Source organism: Cylas formicarius, unplaced genomic scaffold (assembly GCF_029955315.1).
Source record: "Cylas formicarius isolate icCylForm1 unplaced genomic scaffold, icCylForm1.1 PGA_scaffold_6__28_contigs__length_40554024, whole genome shotgun sequence".
NCBI lineage: Eukaryota > Metazoa > Arthropoda > Insecta > Coleoptera > Brentidae > Cylas > Cylas formicarius.
This window is the reverse complement of record NW_026844347.1, coordinates 7,025,437-7,041,797: the sequence shown is the minus strand read 5'-3', so window position 1 is coordinate 7,041,797 and position 16,361 is coordinate 7,025,437. Positions and strand designations below refer to the sequence as shown.

The 16,361-nt window shown below is 33.5% G+C and overlaps 1 protein-coding gene across 1 annotated transcript; it reads right to left on the bottom strand.

Moving 5' to 3' along the window:
• Nucleotides 1–3,249: 3,249 nt before the first annotated feature.
• Nucleotides 3,250–16,021, bottom strand: LOC132702947 (phospholipase A1 member A-like). The gene is made up of 7 exons (XM_060671866.1): nt 15,826–16,021; nt 14,134–14,281; nt 13,296–13,453; nt 11,986–12,171; nt 11,682–11,918; nt 3,657–3,828; nt 3,250–3,453 (listed from the first exon to the last, which is right to left on the bottom strand). The coding sequence occupies exons 1-7, from the start codon at nt 15,872–15,874 to the stop codon at nt 3,291–3,293; spliced, it is 1,113 nt and encodes a 370-aa protein (XP_060527849.1). The 5' UTR covers nt 15,875–16,021; the 3' UTR covers nt 3,250–3,290.
• Between the last annotated feature and the right edge of the window lie 340 nt (nt 16,022–16,361).

Here is a 16,361-nt window from a genome sequence, read left to right as displayed (position 1 = left end):
TTTTGACACATCCGGATATACCCTATATGTTATTGTTTTTTGGATTCACATTCTGTATTATCATATACAGAGTGTTCCAGTAAGAGTGATGACCTACGGTACAGTGTTAGAGAAAGAGGCCGTCCTAGAAGTTTGAAAAAAAAGTAAATCGGCTAAGAGTACATTCTGGAAATTATATTCTAGTTTCTGAAATGGCCGCCAAGCGGCGTAATTGCTATCTTGAATTTTAAAACTCGGTTTCTGCAGAAACTTCTAACAGTTCTTCACAGTTAAAGAGAGCATTGCTTTAACAAATTTAAATCTTTTTTGTTTATAGGTGTTTGCTCTATCTCAGCAGGCTTTTCATCAATCGCGCTATGAGTAACGCAACTGGCTTACCTTGCGTACTTTGCCTACCTAAAATATGAATAAACGTCCAAAAGAAATTGAATTTTGGTAAAATTTTCCACTTCAGAGATTGTCATTAATGTCTAATTATTCAGAATTTACCAAATCAAACGTTAATTAATTAATAACAAAATTACCCACTAACTCATATTAATTCGGTTTGATATGCTTGCTCGTTTTCAATTAATTTATCATCACTAATTTTTTCAGTAATAATTAGGTTTAGTTAATAATAAATTGTTGAAGAATTATTGAATTATTGATATTAACAAAATGTGTATTCAAATAATTAATATTATTCTTCGTTCCTACGCAATCAATTGAGTTTGACGAGATTCAAATACCGGCAAATTGACGTATAAAATCATATATTTGCATTCTTTCTTCCTTCACATTTTTTTTGCATTTATGTTACACCTGGTGGCAAAGTAAGCACTCGCAATCGCGTCACTCATAGCACGATTGATAGCCTATGAAAAGCCCTTTTTAAAGGCTCTAAGTTTATTATTATTATATAAAATGATTCAGGTTGAATTCAATTTGATTTTAATTTTTAAAAAAATAGCTAGTTTTGACCTTGTAATTAAAATTTGTAACACAAATTAAAAAAATACAATCCGCAGAATTCAGACAGAAACTCAATGATTTATGAATATAACATTACTGCGTTATTTTGTTTTTAAAATAACCCGTCATGGTCAACTAACATAAATGATGTTTTTTTTAAAATTTCAACATTACAGGTTTAAATCTCGAAATTAATCGACGATAGAAAAAATCTGAGTATGCCACTGAATTCTGAGTAAAAAAATGAAAAGATTTTTTTACTTTTCTATTAAGCTTTACCGATTTACGCAAGAAAAGCTTCCAAAAACATCCTGTCAAATATCAAAAGAGCTGCTAAAGTTCATGCATCCTGCATCTTTTGTTTCTCGAAACAATAACACAGTGTTCCGAAAACTATTCCTAACTCTATCTTCACACACCCGGTATATCTACCGTTAGGAATATGACTATGACTATGAATATGATATGAATATAAATTTTTAAAAGCCAATTGTCAGCCTTAAAATTTGCTTTGCTTTTTTGGCTGTATTTGTTATTTAGCAGTTCTATGCCACATAACTTTGATCATTTTGTATTGTTATTGTTATTTTATTACAAAAAAATTATCTCATGCTAGACGTTTCTCTACAAAAAAGTATAAAATACTAAGAGTAAATAAAAGAAATTAAAATATATTTTGTTCTATTCTTAAAAAGTAAACTAAGATTTCTGTAAAAATTATTAAACGACGGTACCTAAACGCCATTACTGTAGAGGCTTTTTATTCTGTTTCGACGTTATATTCTTAGCCAGTTGATGTCAGTATAACATTTTTACAATAGAAAAACGTGCTAATGTTTCGAAATCTACGTTTTTCGAATAGGCAAAATAATACAAAGTCACATTTTTCATTTACATTTTTAATGCTACTTTTTGATCACCCTGGTTATTTTATGTCTAGTTATTTTGTCAGATCATTATAAATTTTTCGCTTAAATACAAGCAATAGAAAAATTATTGCGTTTTTGGTTCTGTTTTTCAGTTTGGATTCGATTGAATATCGTCTAACAATCGATCTTATGTATGCTTTATATATCTTCATAATTGTTGAACAGAAATCGTCTATACATGATCTTTCAACCATATATATTAGGCTCCTACTCTAATGCAAACCATATAGCAAAACAAATATATGAACAAGAGAGGAAAAATAAATAATAATAATAAATGTTGACACACATCTGGTCCTTGTCGTTACTTCAACAGTGACAGGCTGGAAAAACAAGAATACTTTCCTAGTCAATAGTAGAAGTCCAAGGTGTTTTTGGTGGTCAATCAATTTGAAGGCTTTTTCAAAAGTTTGTATTGAGTTTTCGGGTTTTTCGAACCAATGTGAAGTATTCTGCACTTTTCGACATTCAGAGATCTTAACCAAACTCTACTACAATACAACTTAGTAACATTACCGAAAAAACAGATTCTGCTATTTCTTTTCTCTTCACCTTGCCTTTAATGATGAAGCTGCCAATCCAGGACAGAAGGGGATCTCGAACACCATAATGATAGAGTTTATGGAGCAGTCGTTGGAAAGGGACTCTGTTAAACGCCTTTTCGAAATCAAGATATATGACATCCACTGGTTTTCCACCGTTCTGTAAAGTATTCTAGTCATTGAAACACGAGAGAATGCGTACACGAAGAAGTTCCCTGACAATTATTTTCTCCAAGCATTTGGGCAGAGTCGATATTAAGCCAATGGGTCTGTAGTTTCCAGGTTAGCAGCAGTCCCTCTTTTTATACATGGGGGTGACAACTGAGTAGGTCCAGGCCATTGCGTATATAGCCTGTCGACAGTGTTTTTGTCATTGCTATTGACAGTCACCTACAAAAGATATAGACGCATTTTTTCAAGAACGCTAGTAGAATATCATCGTCGCCAGTAGATGAGTAATTTTTAGGACCCAGATAGCGTCCTGGACTTTTTCTAAGGTGAATTCGATGGTGTTTATGGAATTTTCTATGTACAGATTGTTGGTAGAAGAACGCGTCCTTTTTATATCTTTAAAGATGTGACGGGCCAGCCAGGTTTTGTGCGGATTTGTTTTCACAGCCCTGTTGAGGAGAAATTGGCTGCCGCTGATATAGTATTGCTGCCAAAACTGTCGTTCTCTTTTGTTGGATTCGACTTGACCACGAAAAATAAAAACATCCAACAATGCAAACAACTTTGGTTTTTAAGTTAAGTTCACAGATAAGGTCGTTGGTAGAAAATTGATGTCCGTCCACTAATTTAACATTTTATTGATATGTCACAAATACGAAGTACAAAAATAGAAAAATGCAGTAGAGATTGACGCTTAAACAGCATTTGAAGTTGTTCTTTCTTGAGGGTCCATAGACTCAATAGCGGGCTGGACAATTTCCGGTGCCTTCAAACAACATCTCGGATCGCCGATGTCGCCCTGTTTACGCGGACAATATGGCGGATAATCGTCGTGTACGCAATACGAGCCGGAAGCTCTGAAACAGTTCGCAAATATTCGGAATGGTAAGGATCTCAAAGCTCTCAAAGTTAAGTCGCTATCAGGAAATGATCCAAATTCCCCCATTAAATTAAATGATATGAATTCCACAACACCCTGTATACTAAATCGTTACTCGTTTTCGAGTAACCTTCATTTCTGTCTTCTTTCATCATTATTTAATAAAAACATGATACTTACGTTAACGGAGTTCCCTGTCCCATTAAAACTGGTATTCCAACCCTGTTAACTCCAGGTCTAGGGGCCGATGGACACCTTCTAGAACAAGGCTCCGCCTTTCTCCGCAAGGATGGCATTAAACTTTCGGCCATGTAACAAACTGCCCACACGTGACTACATAACTGCGCATCAACTATAAAGGAAAAGGTAGGTACCGGTGAGAACAACGCTCTTAGTGTTATTTTTAGGTTTTTAGAAGCTTTTTGTTCACAACGTTAAAACAATGGGAAACGCCAAAAGAGCTGAAAGACTACCACAAATAAAATAATGGTTTTAGCTTAATTAGGCAAAGTTTTGAAGAATAAGTCAGAATTTCAGACAGAAGAATAAAAATAAAAATTTCTGGAAAACAAGTCAGAATTTCTGACATTGCGAATCAAAACATCACATACAAAAGGTAATTCATAATGAATGGCCAATCTCTACACTGCATGTACTAGATACTAAAATATTATGATAATGATATCACTTTTATCACATTTTATTATGAATTTTTTCATTAATTTAAGTTTTTATACTGTCAGTTTTAGGTTTTACGAATTTATTGGGATATTGCTCCTAGGGGCCGCTAGATTTATTATGTTATTTAGATAAATGGAAGGATTTTTTCTTTTTATTTCTCGAATTATGACGGAAACATGATGGGAATCTGAAGAGATTTTAAATAAATAAATAAAAATTTATTTAGAAGTAAGAATAATATGAAAATAGATAAATTGTAATAAATATTATTATTTTCAAATACCTATTTACAATACAAGTTTATTTGCAAATTTTACTCATCATGTTCCTATAGTCCGATAAACTATCGTCGTTGGAGCCGAGAGAAATAATAAGGGGGCCCTACAGTATTTTCTAGAATGTTCTCAGCATCCCATTTTTTTTTACAAACTTTTGCAAGAGGGTTTCAATCTTCCACACTTTAAAAATGGTGTTGGGCCTTGCTTTTTACTTGCGCCAATACTCATTCTGTGGGCTTCAATTCACGGTTATATGACGGAAGGCGAAGTACCGTTATATTTCGTTTTGAAGCGATTTCGTCGACACCAAGTTTCCTATAAACAGGTTTATTTAAATTTAGAATCCCATTTTTGTTTTTATTTTAAGTAAGCCATGAATGATGTCATTTTTCTTCCAAGATTTTTTTTTGTTAGCCATGTCTTTAATAGACTCAGAACAAATAAGATCTAGCATTTGCTGAAAGCACTATTCAAAAGCGTCAGCATTTATATCTTCATGATAGTGTCCAATCTGTGTTGAAATACTAGTGAGCCACTACCAAGAAATGCATTTTTGCGTTTTTTTAATTTTTATGCTTCTATGTTTTACCAATAATATATTTCCCCAAGTTATGTCCAGATTTTAGTGTTTTCCCTTCGAATCTCCCTAACTACTCTTTATATATTAAAAGAGATTTTCCACTTTCCACAATTGCTTCTTACCCATAGGTGGATCTTTTTTCATTTTATAATGCTAATTTTAAACACTGAAGCATAAGCCGGTCTTCCTGCAACTATCGGGACCCTTGATATTCATTATAGGTCCAATGTCCATAACGTTTTATGGCTATTTCGACTATAAAAAAGTTACTTATGACTCGTATCACCATTACGCGTCACTTTACCACGTCAGTTTCCTTTCCCACGAATCCGAGCCACTTCGGACATTTCCGGGACATTACCGCACGGATTTGGGAGCAATCGGATGTTTTCGGAGATATTTCCCATGCTTTGAATTTTGACGTTTGTCAATTCTGACGGGCATGTCAGTGAATGTACTCGTGGTGTTTTACGAAAATGTACTCAAAAACTAACGGTCGTAGAAAAAGTATACTATGCAACAAATTATGTGATAGAATATGCTGATGAAATGCTAGCTTCAGTATTCCCAGTATCTGCGACTCGACGCTTGCATAAAAACTTTATATATATAACAACTTTGTGCTTTGCGTCCAGTTCTCCTTGTAGCGGGTTAAAGAAAACCTCGTAGTTCTATTTGTAAAATAAAAAAGTGTTTTTTAAAAACGAGATCCTTCGTTAGAAAACCTTAACTGGCGCAGTCGTGACGGATTTGGGGTAGTTTTCGGTCAAAGCCACGTCATCGGGACGATTTGATCGCGAAACGTGGGTTTCAACCCTTAGACTCCAAAACGAACCAGTGATAGAGTGTCTGACAAACCCAACGTTATTGAGTTCGACTGAGGGCAAGGAACGCAAGAAATCACCCCCGCAAGCAGTGCTACGCAAGGAAAATTCCAATAGGAAGAACAGGCTGACGACTAAGAGAAATCAAGGTTAGTGCCCAAAATTCCTATTGTTCTCCTTTCATCTTCCCTGGTTAGGACGGTGGAAATAATTTTAAGGATTCTTAGTTTTAAGTTCAATTTTAAGAAATTTCAAAATCAATTAAATTTATGAACGAAGATAAAGACGTCGACAATTTAAGTGCGTTTTTTACTTCGTTAAATTTAGTGGAACAGAAAGTAGAGAACAGTCAAATCAATTTGAAAATGAATTCTAATCAATCGTCGAATTCAGGTGTAAATTACACTTTGTTAAAAATGTTTATAGATAGTATTCTGCCATATAATGGTGATTCCAACACTTTAAATAGTTTTCTATCAGCTGGAGATTTCCTTTTTGATACATATGGTCAAGGAAACGACGAAATTTTAAAACAATATTTGTTAAGAACTATAAGAATGAAACTTGTTGATCGCGCACAAATTCTAGTAGGCTGTAGAATGGAGTTAGTAACGTGGGACAATATTAAAGTAGCTTTGTTAAATTGTTTTGGCGATAGACGAAACCTAGAATGTTTAGAACAGGATTTGTTTATGGCCACCCCGTTTAAAAATGAATATTCTTTAGATTTTGGGAAAAGATTACAAGTTTTAAGAAGTATCCTTGCTCAAAAAATTAATGCATTTCCTGCCGATACTATGGATAATGCAAGCAAAGTAATTCATTTACGTCAATACGATCAAATTTGTTTAAGGACGTTTATTAGAGGATTACCAGGACAATTACAAAGTATTATAAGACTTAAAAATCCGAGCTGTATAGAATTAGCTATGACCCAAATTATTGAAGAGGAAAATTTTCAATATACACAAAATATCTTCAGAACTCCAATTCAATCAAAAGTCTTGCCTAATACTTCTATCGAACCCGTTAAACAATTTTCACAAAATCCAAATTATTTTAGTAACCAAAATTTTAATTATGTACAACCGATTCGCCCTACAAATTATTTTCAAAACAATAATCACCATAATCAAAATTTTAGAATTAGGCATGATCAAAATCAGTTTACTCCCCAGACTAATAGTTTTCCCAGAGGTCCAATTAATATGCCTCAACCACGCGAAGTTCCAAGAAATTTTCCTACAAATAGGCAAGTTTTTGGCCCACCTAAAAACGTATTTAAACCGACAGGTCAGGTACCTAACAATAAACCCGAACCTATGTCAACAAGAACAAACTATACTATACCACGTCAAAATAATCAAATTAACCATTTCAAACCTACTGGCCCTAGAAATTTTATTTCTCAAGAATTATACCAAATCGACGAAAGTAACGCGGTACAAACAGATGCAACATCTGCGGTATTTCAAAATGAAAATATTCACCAAGACGAATACTCTGAAATTGAATTTTCAAATCAAACTGAATACTTTAATGACACTCAAAATTTTGACGAACACCCTGAAATTGAAAATCAAATCTCTCAAAATTTTACAATAACGAGCCAATGCGACTCAACGAAATGACATTAGAAATGTATACCGAAATTAATAATAGTTTACCGTACATCCAGATTAAAGAACCCGCAATTAAACTTTTAATTGATACTGGTTGTTTTCACTCGATTCTTCGACTTTCCATTGCAGAAAAATTTTATTATGAAAAAATATATCATTCCCCAACTATTATTAAAACAGGAACTGGTGAAAAGGAAACTCTATTTAAAGCAGATATTCCGGCTTTCCCAGAATTAAAATCTAATACCAACCTATCTTTTATTCTTTTTGACTTTCATAAATTCTTTGACGGTATAATAGGATTAAACGACCTAAAACGTTTTAATTTTTCTATCGATCTTGTCAATAAACAATTAAGGAATAATACAACTAATATACCAATTTTATTTAGACAACCACAAAACGAAATATATTGTATTACTGTGAATGCACACGAAATTGTTAACGTAAGAATAACAGTAACACAAAACAATGATGTTATTATTCCCGAGCAAGTCATTGAAGGTCTCTATTTTCCAGAAACACTTACTACTGCAAAACACGGTTTTGCGCAAACAGAAGTTTTTAATTACACTGAGAAAAATATAACGTTAAATTTCCCACAACCTCTAAAAGTTTTATCTTTTCCGGACTTTCATAAAGAAAATTTTGAACTAAATATGATAGATAAAGAGTCACTTTTTGGAAGTCCTGGAGATATTAATGAAGACATCGATAAATACATACATGAAGAAGATCAAAATATAAGCCTTGAACAATTGGAACAAATTGAAGACGTGTTTAACCCTCTAGAAAATGTAAACACTCCAAAAATTAATATCATCTCGGACATTCAAATTAAACCGCCAAATATTCCTAATACTGGTAAGACAGTACACTCAGCAGCTGAAGATCCAATATTAAATATACCAATTACCGAAAATATTTTAAATACTTACTCTAATCAAATAATATTTAACCAAAAAACAAACGGTCGTTATCACGTGATTAGGAGTTACCCATTCCAAAATAAATCTAGATTTTCTGTTTATTTAAGTCAAAACTATCAAAATGAAATAATTAAATTCTTTTTAGATTATTTGGATCCAACAAAAATGTACTGCCTTTATGTACAAAACACCGAAATAGATTTAAATCGAGAACTATCTGTTTTGTTACCAAATACATTTAAAAACCGTGCTTACAAGTTGGTAATATCGAAAACTCTTTTAACTGACGTCACTGACAGGACAAAACAAAAAGACCTAATTGCATATCATCATGAAAAAACCTGTCATCGAGGAATTAATGAAAGCCTAATAGCATTAAAAAGGCTCTATTATTGGCCAAATATGAAAACTGATCTAACTGAATATATTAATAATTGTGACACGTGCCAACAAACAAAATATGATCGACATCCACCAAAATTAAAGTTTATGTTGACACCGACCCCTTCTGAACCATTAGAATCCATCCATATGGATACTTTTCAAATATGTAACGTAAAATTTCTTACAATTATAGACGTATTTTCACGGTACGCCCAAGCTTATCCGTTAGAACCCGCTTGCACAGCAATTGCTATCTTAGACGGTTTAGCGACCTTTATAAGTCATCACGGCCTACCTCAACAAATAACGTGTGATAATGGTACGGAATTTAAAACGTCTTTGCTTTTAGATTTCTGTAAATTGCATAAAATTGCAATGCAATTCATTTTACAACTCCCGGCAATTCTAATAGTAATAGTCCAATAGAGAGATTTCACTCTACTCTTGTTGAACTATATAGGGTACTAAAATTAAAAGAACCTAAAGAAGCCCCTAAAAATTTAATAAAATACGCCATTATAGGTTATAATTCATCAATGCATAGCGTAACAAAACAAAAACCTTTTGACGTTATTAATGGAAAAGTAAACGGTTTAGATCCCTTTGATTTAACGGATGAAATCATTGTAAATAATTATATCACAGATAGACGTGAAAGACTAAAAACTATCTATCAACAAATTTACGAAACATCGTTAGAAACAAAAATACGTTTAAATGAAAAACAAAACGAAAAACGAGAAAATCCACCTGAAATGAAACAAAATACAAAGATTTACGTTACTGACAAAACAGCAAAACGTAGTAAGGACAAACCCCGAAGAAAACCTGTTATTATAGATCAAGATATTGGGAATAAAATTATTACAAAAAATAAAAAAATAATTCATAAATCTCAGATCCAAAAACCTAAAGCTTTTTCTTCTTCGCAGGTTAATGAACCGGACAACCCTGTTCCTTCTTGCAGCTACGCTGTTATTAGTGATAGCGAATAATGATATTGAAGTTATCCCAATTAAAACACCACTTCTCCCCTTCCGCTTAGGAAATGCTCGAATAATTCAACATCAACATACATTTTTGCATTTTGTAGAAACATCTCAACTTTTTAATCAATTACGTAATTTAGAATACGCTTACGCTGTAATCTCAAAATCATTAAACTATACAAATAAACATAATTATCAGAATGTACACTATATTAATGGAAATAATTTACTTAATAATGTTTGATATTTAATTACTCAAATAAAATTTAAACTTGGTAACATAAAACCTAATAACCGTACAAAAAGAGGTTTAATAAATGTTGTAGGTAAATTATCGAAATGGCTTTTTGGCACTCTCGATTCAGAGGATGGACATCCAACTAAAAAAGCAAACCTCGTTGATTCAACAGCTGATTGACAACTATAATGATACTATAACACTTCTACAGAAAAGTCAAGAAGCTATTAAAAAATATATAGACATTTTTGAATATAATTCAAATAAAACTATTACTGACATAACTACTTTCATTAAAGCTCAAAATACACTAATGCAAATTATTCTAAATTGCCAAAGTTTTATAACTTTTTTGGATAATTTAGAAAATACCATTACATTTGCGAAATTAAATACATTACATCCTGTAGTAATATCGGCGGCCGAATTAGAACAAATAATTTTTAAATTGACTGTTCTCTATGGTGATAATCAAATTCTAATTTTTGAAAATCAAAATAATTATTATCAGTTAGCAAACTTACAAGTTAAATTTACAAAAGATAAAATAATTTTTGCCGTCCATATTCCGATTTTTCTTAAAGATATTTTTGAAATATTCCACCTGTTCCCAGTACCTGTGAATCACTCCTTAATTATACCTAATTCACCCTACCCAATATTGGGCACTGACATGCAACAATATCAAGAATCAATCTGCCCAATCATTGAAGACACCTACGTTTGCGAAAATCAACTTACCCAGCCCATCGGTGATTGTGTGACAACCCTCATTAAATATGCCGAAAACAAAAATTGCCACGTAGTCAATGTAAATGTTTCAACGCATATAATACGACCAATCACTAGTAGATTTGTTTTGATAATACCATCGGAACAGAAACTTAAATTACAAATGAATTGTCAAAACAAAGAAATAGCTTTTATTGAAGAAGCCTGCCTAATCAATGTTCCATATAATTGTGGTATAAGTACCCAAAATACCGAGCTTTGGAATAAAGAAGAAATTTTTAAAGCAAACCCATTCTCACTGCCACCCATTAAAATTGAAAATATGGAACATCACGATGTGAAGTACCAGCCACTCCAACTACAATCGATTGATCCCAATACGATCAAAAAACTACGAGAAGCTGCGAAATCATCGATCCCCGACATTGGTTATGAAATTCATCCAGTCACTTGGAGTCTCGCCACTTCAACAGGAATGATGTTTATTTTAATCTTGTTAATAGTTATAGCATGGAAAATCTACAAGAGCCATTTGCTGCAAGATTCCAAGAAAACCAAGAACGACCAGTCTTCCGAAAACAACCCTTCGTCCCTGTTGTTTTCCACTTCGGAGGGAGGAATTATGTGATAGAATATGCTGATGAAATGCTAGCTTCAGTATTCCCAGTATCTGCGACGCGACGCTTGCATAAAAACTTTATATATATAACAACTTTGTGCTTTGCGTCCAGTTCTCCTTGTAGCGGGTTAAAGAAAACCTCGTAGTTCTATTTGTAAAATAAAAAAGTGTTTTTTAAAAACGAGATCCTTCGTTAGAAAACCTTAACTAACACGTTCGGTAAACTTTTTAACTCACTCGTTTATTAAACACTCGCTCCGCTCCTGTCAAATAAACTCGTGAGTCAAATGCCGTTTACCGCACTTGTTGCATAATATACTATTACTTACTATCCGCCCCTTCGCAATAAGGCTGTATTCGACCGCCGTTTATACAGAAATCCACGTGTCCCGTTCTACCGCTTTCCCCATAATGGCCGGCGTTGGTATGTAGAACGTGAACCGCATTTGCAGCTCCATTCGTCAGTCTCACGTTGTTCGTGATTAACGGTCTTGCCGGATCCAATGCCACGATTCTGTGCATCCTGAACAGGACGAACTGAGAGATAAGACCGCAGACGTGAGCGCCTTCAAACAAACGAATCATTTACCCAATTAAAACAAATATAGAAAAGAAAACGACCGTAAACCATACCTAACGAGTGTCCGACGCAGGTCAGCTTTTCTGTGGGTAATCCGGCTATTCTCAGCGAAGATATGAATTCTCCTGTACATCTGGCAACCGCGCGCATATTGTGCACCGACGCCCTGTAGCAAGGCGGCTCACCCAACGCTCCCCAGTCGACCATCCAGATGTTGTAACTTCCATTTCTCATATATGCTAGAAATGGCATAAATTTTAGGCCTTGACAATTTGATATGAGCGCACTGAAGCCTTTGCGAAAGGATAAGCAAAAAACGTAAGAACTACGAAGTCGGTTAAATGGAACGCAAAATTGCTCATTTTCATATTCGAGAAAATTCCTATTAATCCTGGAGATATCCGAAAAAAAAAACAAAAATATGCGATTTTTTTCCCGGCGCTAACTAAAAAAAAAGAAGAAGAAAACATATGACATTTTCTCATTACAAGCTTTTCTTCTTTACAAGTTGCGATTATAAAATGTTAAGTTACTTCATTGTTTTAAGTACGAGAAGAAACTCGTCATTCTAAAAAACATGTATTACAATTAATGATTTAAAGTATATAGAAAAATAGAAAAATCTTTTTGAAATCTTTTTGAATTAAGCACCAAAATACGCAGCTTTGCCGACTTCGTATGTTCGAGATCCCAATAGTCCTTTGAATTTAGTACACCCTGTATATTGAAGATCACACTATGTGAATAATTAAGACCTAATTCTAATCAAAAAATATCATGAAAATAAATTATCCATTTGTCTGAATCCCATTCCAGACGAAAATGAAGTCATTGAGCAAGAAAAAGAAAATGAAAACAGAAAAACAGAAACTTCACTACTCGTTTCACCAATACCCAATTTCATTAATTAATAATTACTTATCGACTCAATAACGCAGACCTGGAACAATCTATATTACAGTAAAAGGTATAAAGGCAGTGGCTAATAAAAACAATATCGAAGTAAAAAAGAAAATATTTTTGACAATACAGGCTCTAGTTCGGCTGGGAGAAGTAGTGACCTCACGAAGAAAGCTTCATTATGCATTTCTAACCACCAATCTTCCGGCGACGAAGAATTTCTTCTAGAAAGAAGTAATCCTGATAAAGACGTTTATGTTTGTGACTCTTAAAGTTAATTGTAGTAAAATGTAAATATATCTGTTTTTTGAAATAAAATATATGTATAACAATGGTATTCCACGTTATAAATCTATGAACCTAGATTTACTTAAAATGCCTGCAAAAACAAGCTTAAACATTTCGATAGTTTTTTTGATTAAAAAAAAAGTATTCCATATTAATCAACTTTGCTTCAACTTACCGTCTCTAACCACATTTATGGGAAGTGTATCTTCTCCACCAGCGTATCCATGTATTAAAAGAATATTTTCTTTCAATGGGTCCCACACACTTTGTCGTAACCAATCGGTTTGACCTTGGTCCACGGGTTGTCGCTTGTCGTTGGTATACAAAACAAACCTTAAATATACCCGAAAATTTTAAAATTTTTGTGTAGATCTTGACAAACGCCAGAAATTTACTGCATTTTTTGACACCATTATTAAGTAATAATATAATGGTCTTGTACGGCAAAAATTGATATGCTTCGAGATTTAATCGATCTGCCGCCTAGGAATCTAAATTTCATCACCACCTTTAACGAGATCCGTGCATATTTTAAATGATAAAGTGAAATCTATTGAACTGAACTGAGAAGCAATTAAGCGTTTGACAGTGGTCCATTGTTGCTGTTGGGTTTCTGCATTTTATTCTGTAGAAATAAGTATTTGGTTAGTTTTCGTTAATATCTTAAGATTTTCCATTCGGACCTTCAAATGATGAAGTCATTACAAAACTGAGTACTGAAAAACGATAATAGTTGTGCTATCTTAAGTTTCGTGAGGTGTCTTAAAAAACAAGCATATTCTCGATTAACTGAAAAATACACAGTCATCACGTCATCATCAAGATGCCGTTTAGAGACTCTTTAAAGACAAATAACCAGCCAGAGCGCGATGTCGAGATTTGAAATAACCGCTAATGCGCATATTAAATGGCTCATCTTAATTTTTTTTCATCGCCGCTTCAATAATTTTTGCGTTATCAGCACAGACGGGGCCTAAATATATGGGAGTAATATAGTTGAAATTCTTGATTACCTTACGTCGGGATCGGGACACAGATCTTTATCGTTCGACGGACGAAAAACACAGTCTTTGAGGGTATTATTGCTTGGTACGAAATTGTGCAGAAAGAGGGCATCCTTCACAGGCTGACCGGGCAACGTAACTTGAGAAATTACCACTCCTGCAACGAGAATAATAATCAGAGATAAAGTTGTCCAATTCTGTTTTTGACAAACTTTTTCGAAAACCGAAAATGTTTTGAATAATGATATCGCAGAGGCAGATGATTAAATAGTTATATTTCATTGGTCGAGAAGTCGTCCTACAGAAATATCTATTGGGAGTTCAGTGTCAAAAATTACGTATATACGAAATTTTATAATTTTGTTCCTCTATTCGTCGTTTCTAATAATTGAATTACTAATTCAATTTGTTCAATAGACTATTTTTCATAGGGGAAATGAATAGAATTTCCGTGTGCCACAATTTACAGATATTGTTGGTCTGCGAATGCCATCTTTGACATAAAATGTTAAATATCTCAGAGACCTTTTTTATAGTTTTCCCACTACATATATATAACAAACATTTTCAGTCGGAATCGATAAATCGATAGATTTATTTATACCTTTAAATAACACTTTTGAGATAAATTTTAAATTATGCAGAGTGTTCTATTTAAAATGGGAAATTTGTTACTTGTCCGAGTTCATATGGTATATATAATAATGTATCTTAAATCCATTAGTAATAATAATACTACCACAATAATAATAATAACAATAATAATAATAATAAATGTCGCGATAAATATAAAACTACAATGAATTTAATTTAATTTTACAGCGGCGGACCACCTTTAAAAGGTGGTCTTGAGTAACTCGAAGAAAATCAAATAAATCGGTGTTAATGCAGTCCTGGCACGCTCAGTTTCAGATGGGTTGAAATGAACATACACTACTCTGAGGCACTCCAGAAACGACGTCAAGAGCAGTGGGCGCATGCCCGTAAACAACCATCGTCTGTTTTCTCTCCGATAGAAATGATAGAACAAGGTTGAGGTTAAGCTGTGTGTGAAACCAACGTACTATAATATAGATGTAAGAATTGTATGATTTACAAAATCAAAAGCTTTTTGGGAAATAAACTAATATTAGAGGACAAGCACTGTTACTATCTACAGTCTTGAAAATATCGCCTGTTTCATCAAAAAAAGGCAATAGCGCAGATGTAGTCTGTACGAAAAACAGATCGTTCTTCTGTAATTATTTTATTCACCCCTAAAAATTTTACTATTTGGACTGTTATATTTGAGAATCTTCGACAGAATCGGAACAATAAAAATTGAATGCAGTTCGCTGAAGTTAGTAAAGCTACTTACTTTGGTAATTTTCGATACATGGGTTTATGTACAAGAGGAGACAAAATGGCTTATTTTTATCTCTATTCTTTTACAGTGCTTTGTTTCTAAGTGCCTACATTAATATTTATAGTGCATCTAAACAGCTTTTTGTGTAAATATTTTTATAGGTTCTGAGATAAAGTCTTATCTCCATAATAAACGTGCCCACCCGGTACATACTCTTATATAACACAACCCTATAAGCACCTCTTAAATGTCTACACTGGGCAGTCAAATTATCCAATAGTCTCAGAAACATATACTTGGATTATACTTTTAATGTTTAAGTAGGATTCTAAAGGAATATATCAATCAATACTTACTATTGATATAATAAATCACTAAAATCACACACAAACCAAACGAATTCATTATGACAGTGATAAAACACTTAATTTTATCAAGTATGCTACGAAAGTGGCACAAAACGATCGTTCATTTTTCTCTTCCACCTTTCCTTAACTCTTCCCCGACTTTGCGCTCTTCGAATTGCCCGTATATACTTTTCGAAAGACCGCGTGGATATATCCCGTTGACACACGTCTTCGAGGTTCTTCAAATGTAACTGTTTCTCCGGCGGGCCTGTGCGGAATATAAAATTTTGTTTGCATTTCAGCCGCGGTTAAACTTTTATGCGGCATTCTTGAATTTTATTATTTCATTAAAAATTAGCCAAAGTCCACTACTAAAAACTTAATTATCAAAAAGTGGTACGCTCACACTTGCATAAGTTTTGAAGAACTAGGATGCAAGACAAAAATATCAGTTTCTTTCATGTTCAAATCAGAACAGTCTATCACATTCGACAGTGCTATGAATTAGACCGTCATGTGATCCAGATGGGTCTGATGGACCTAAA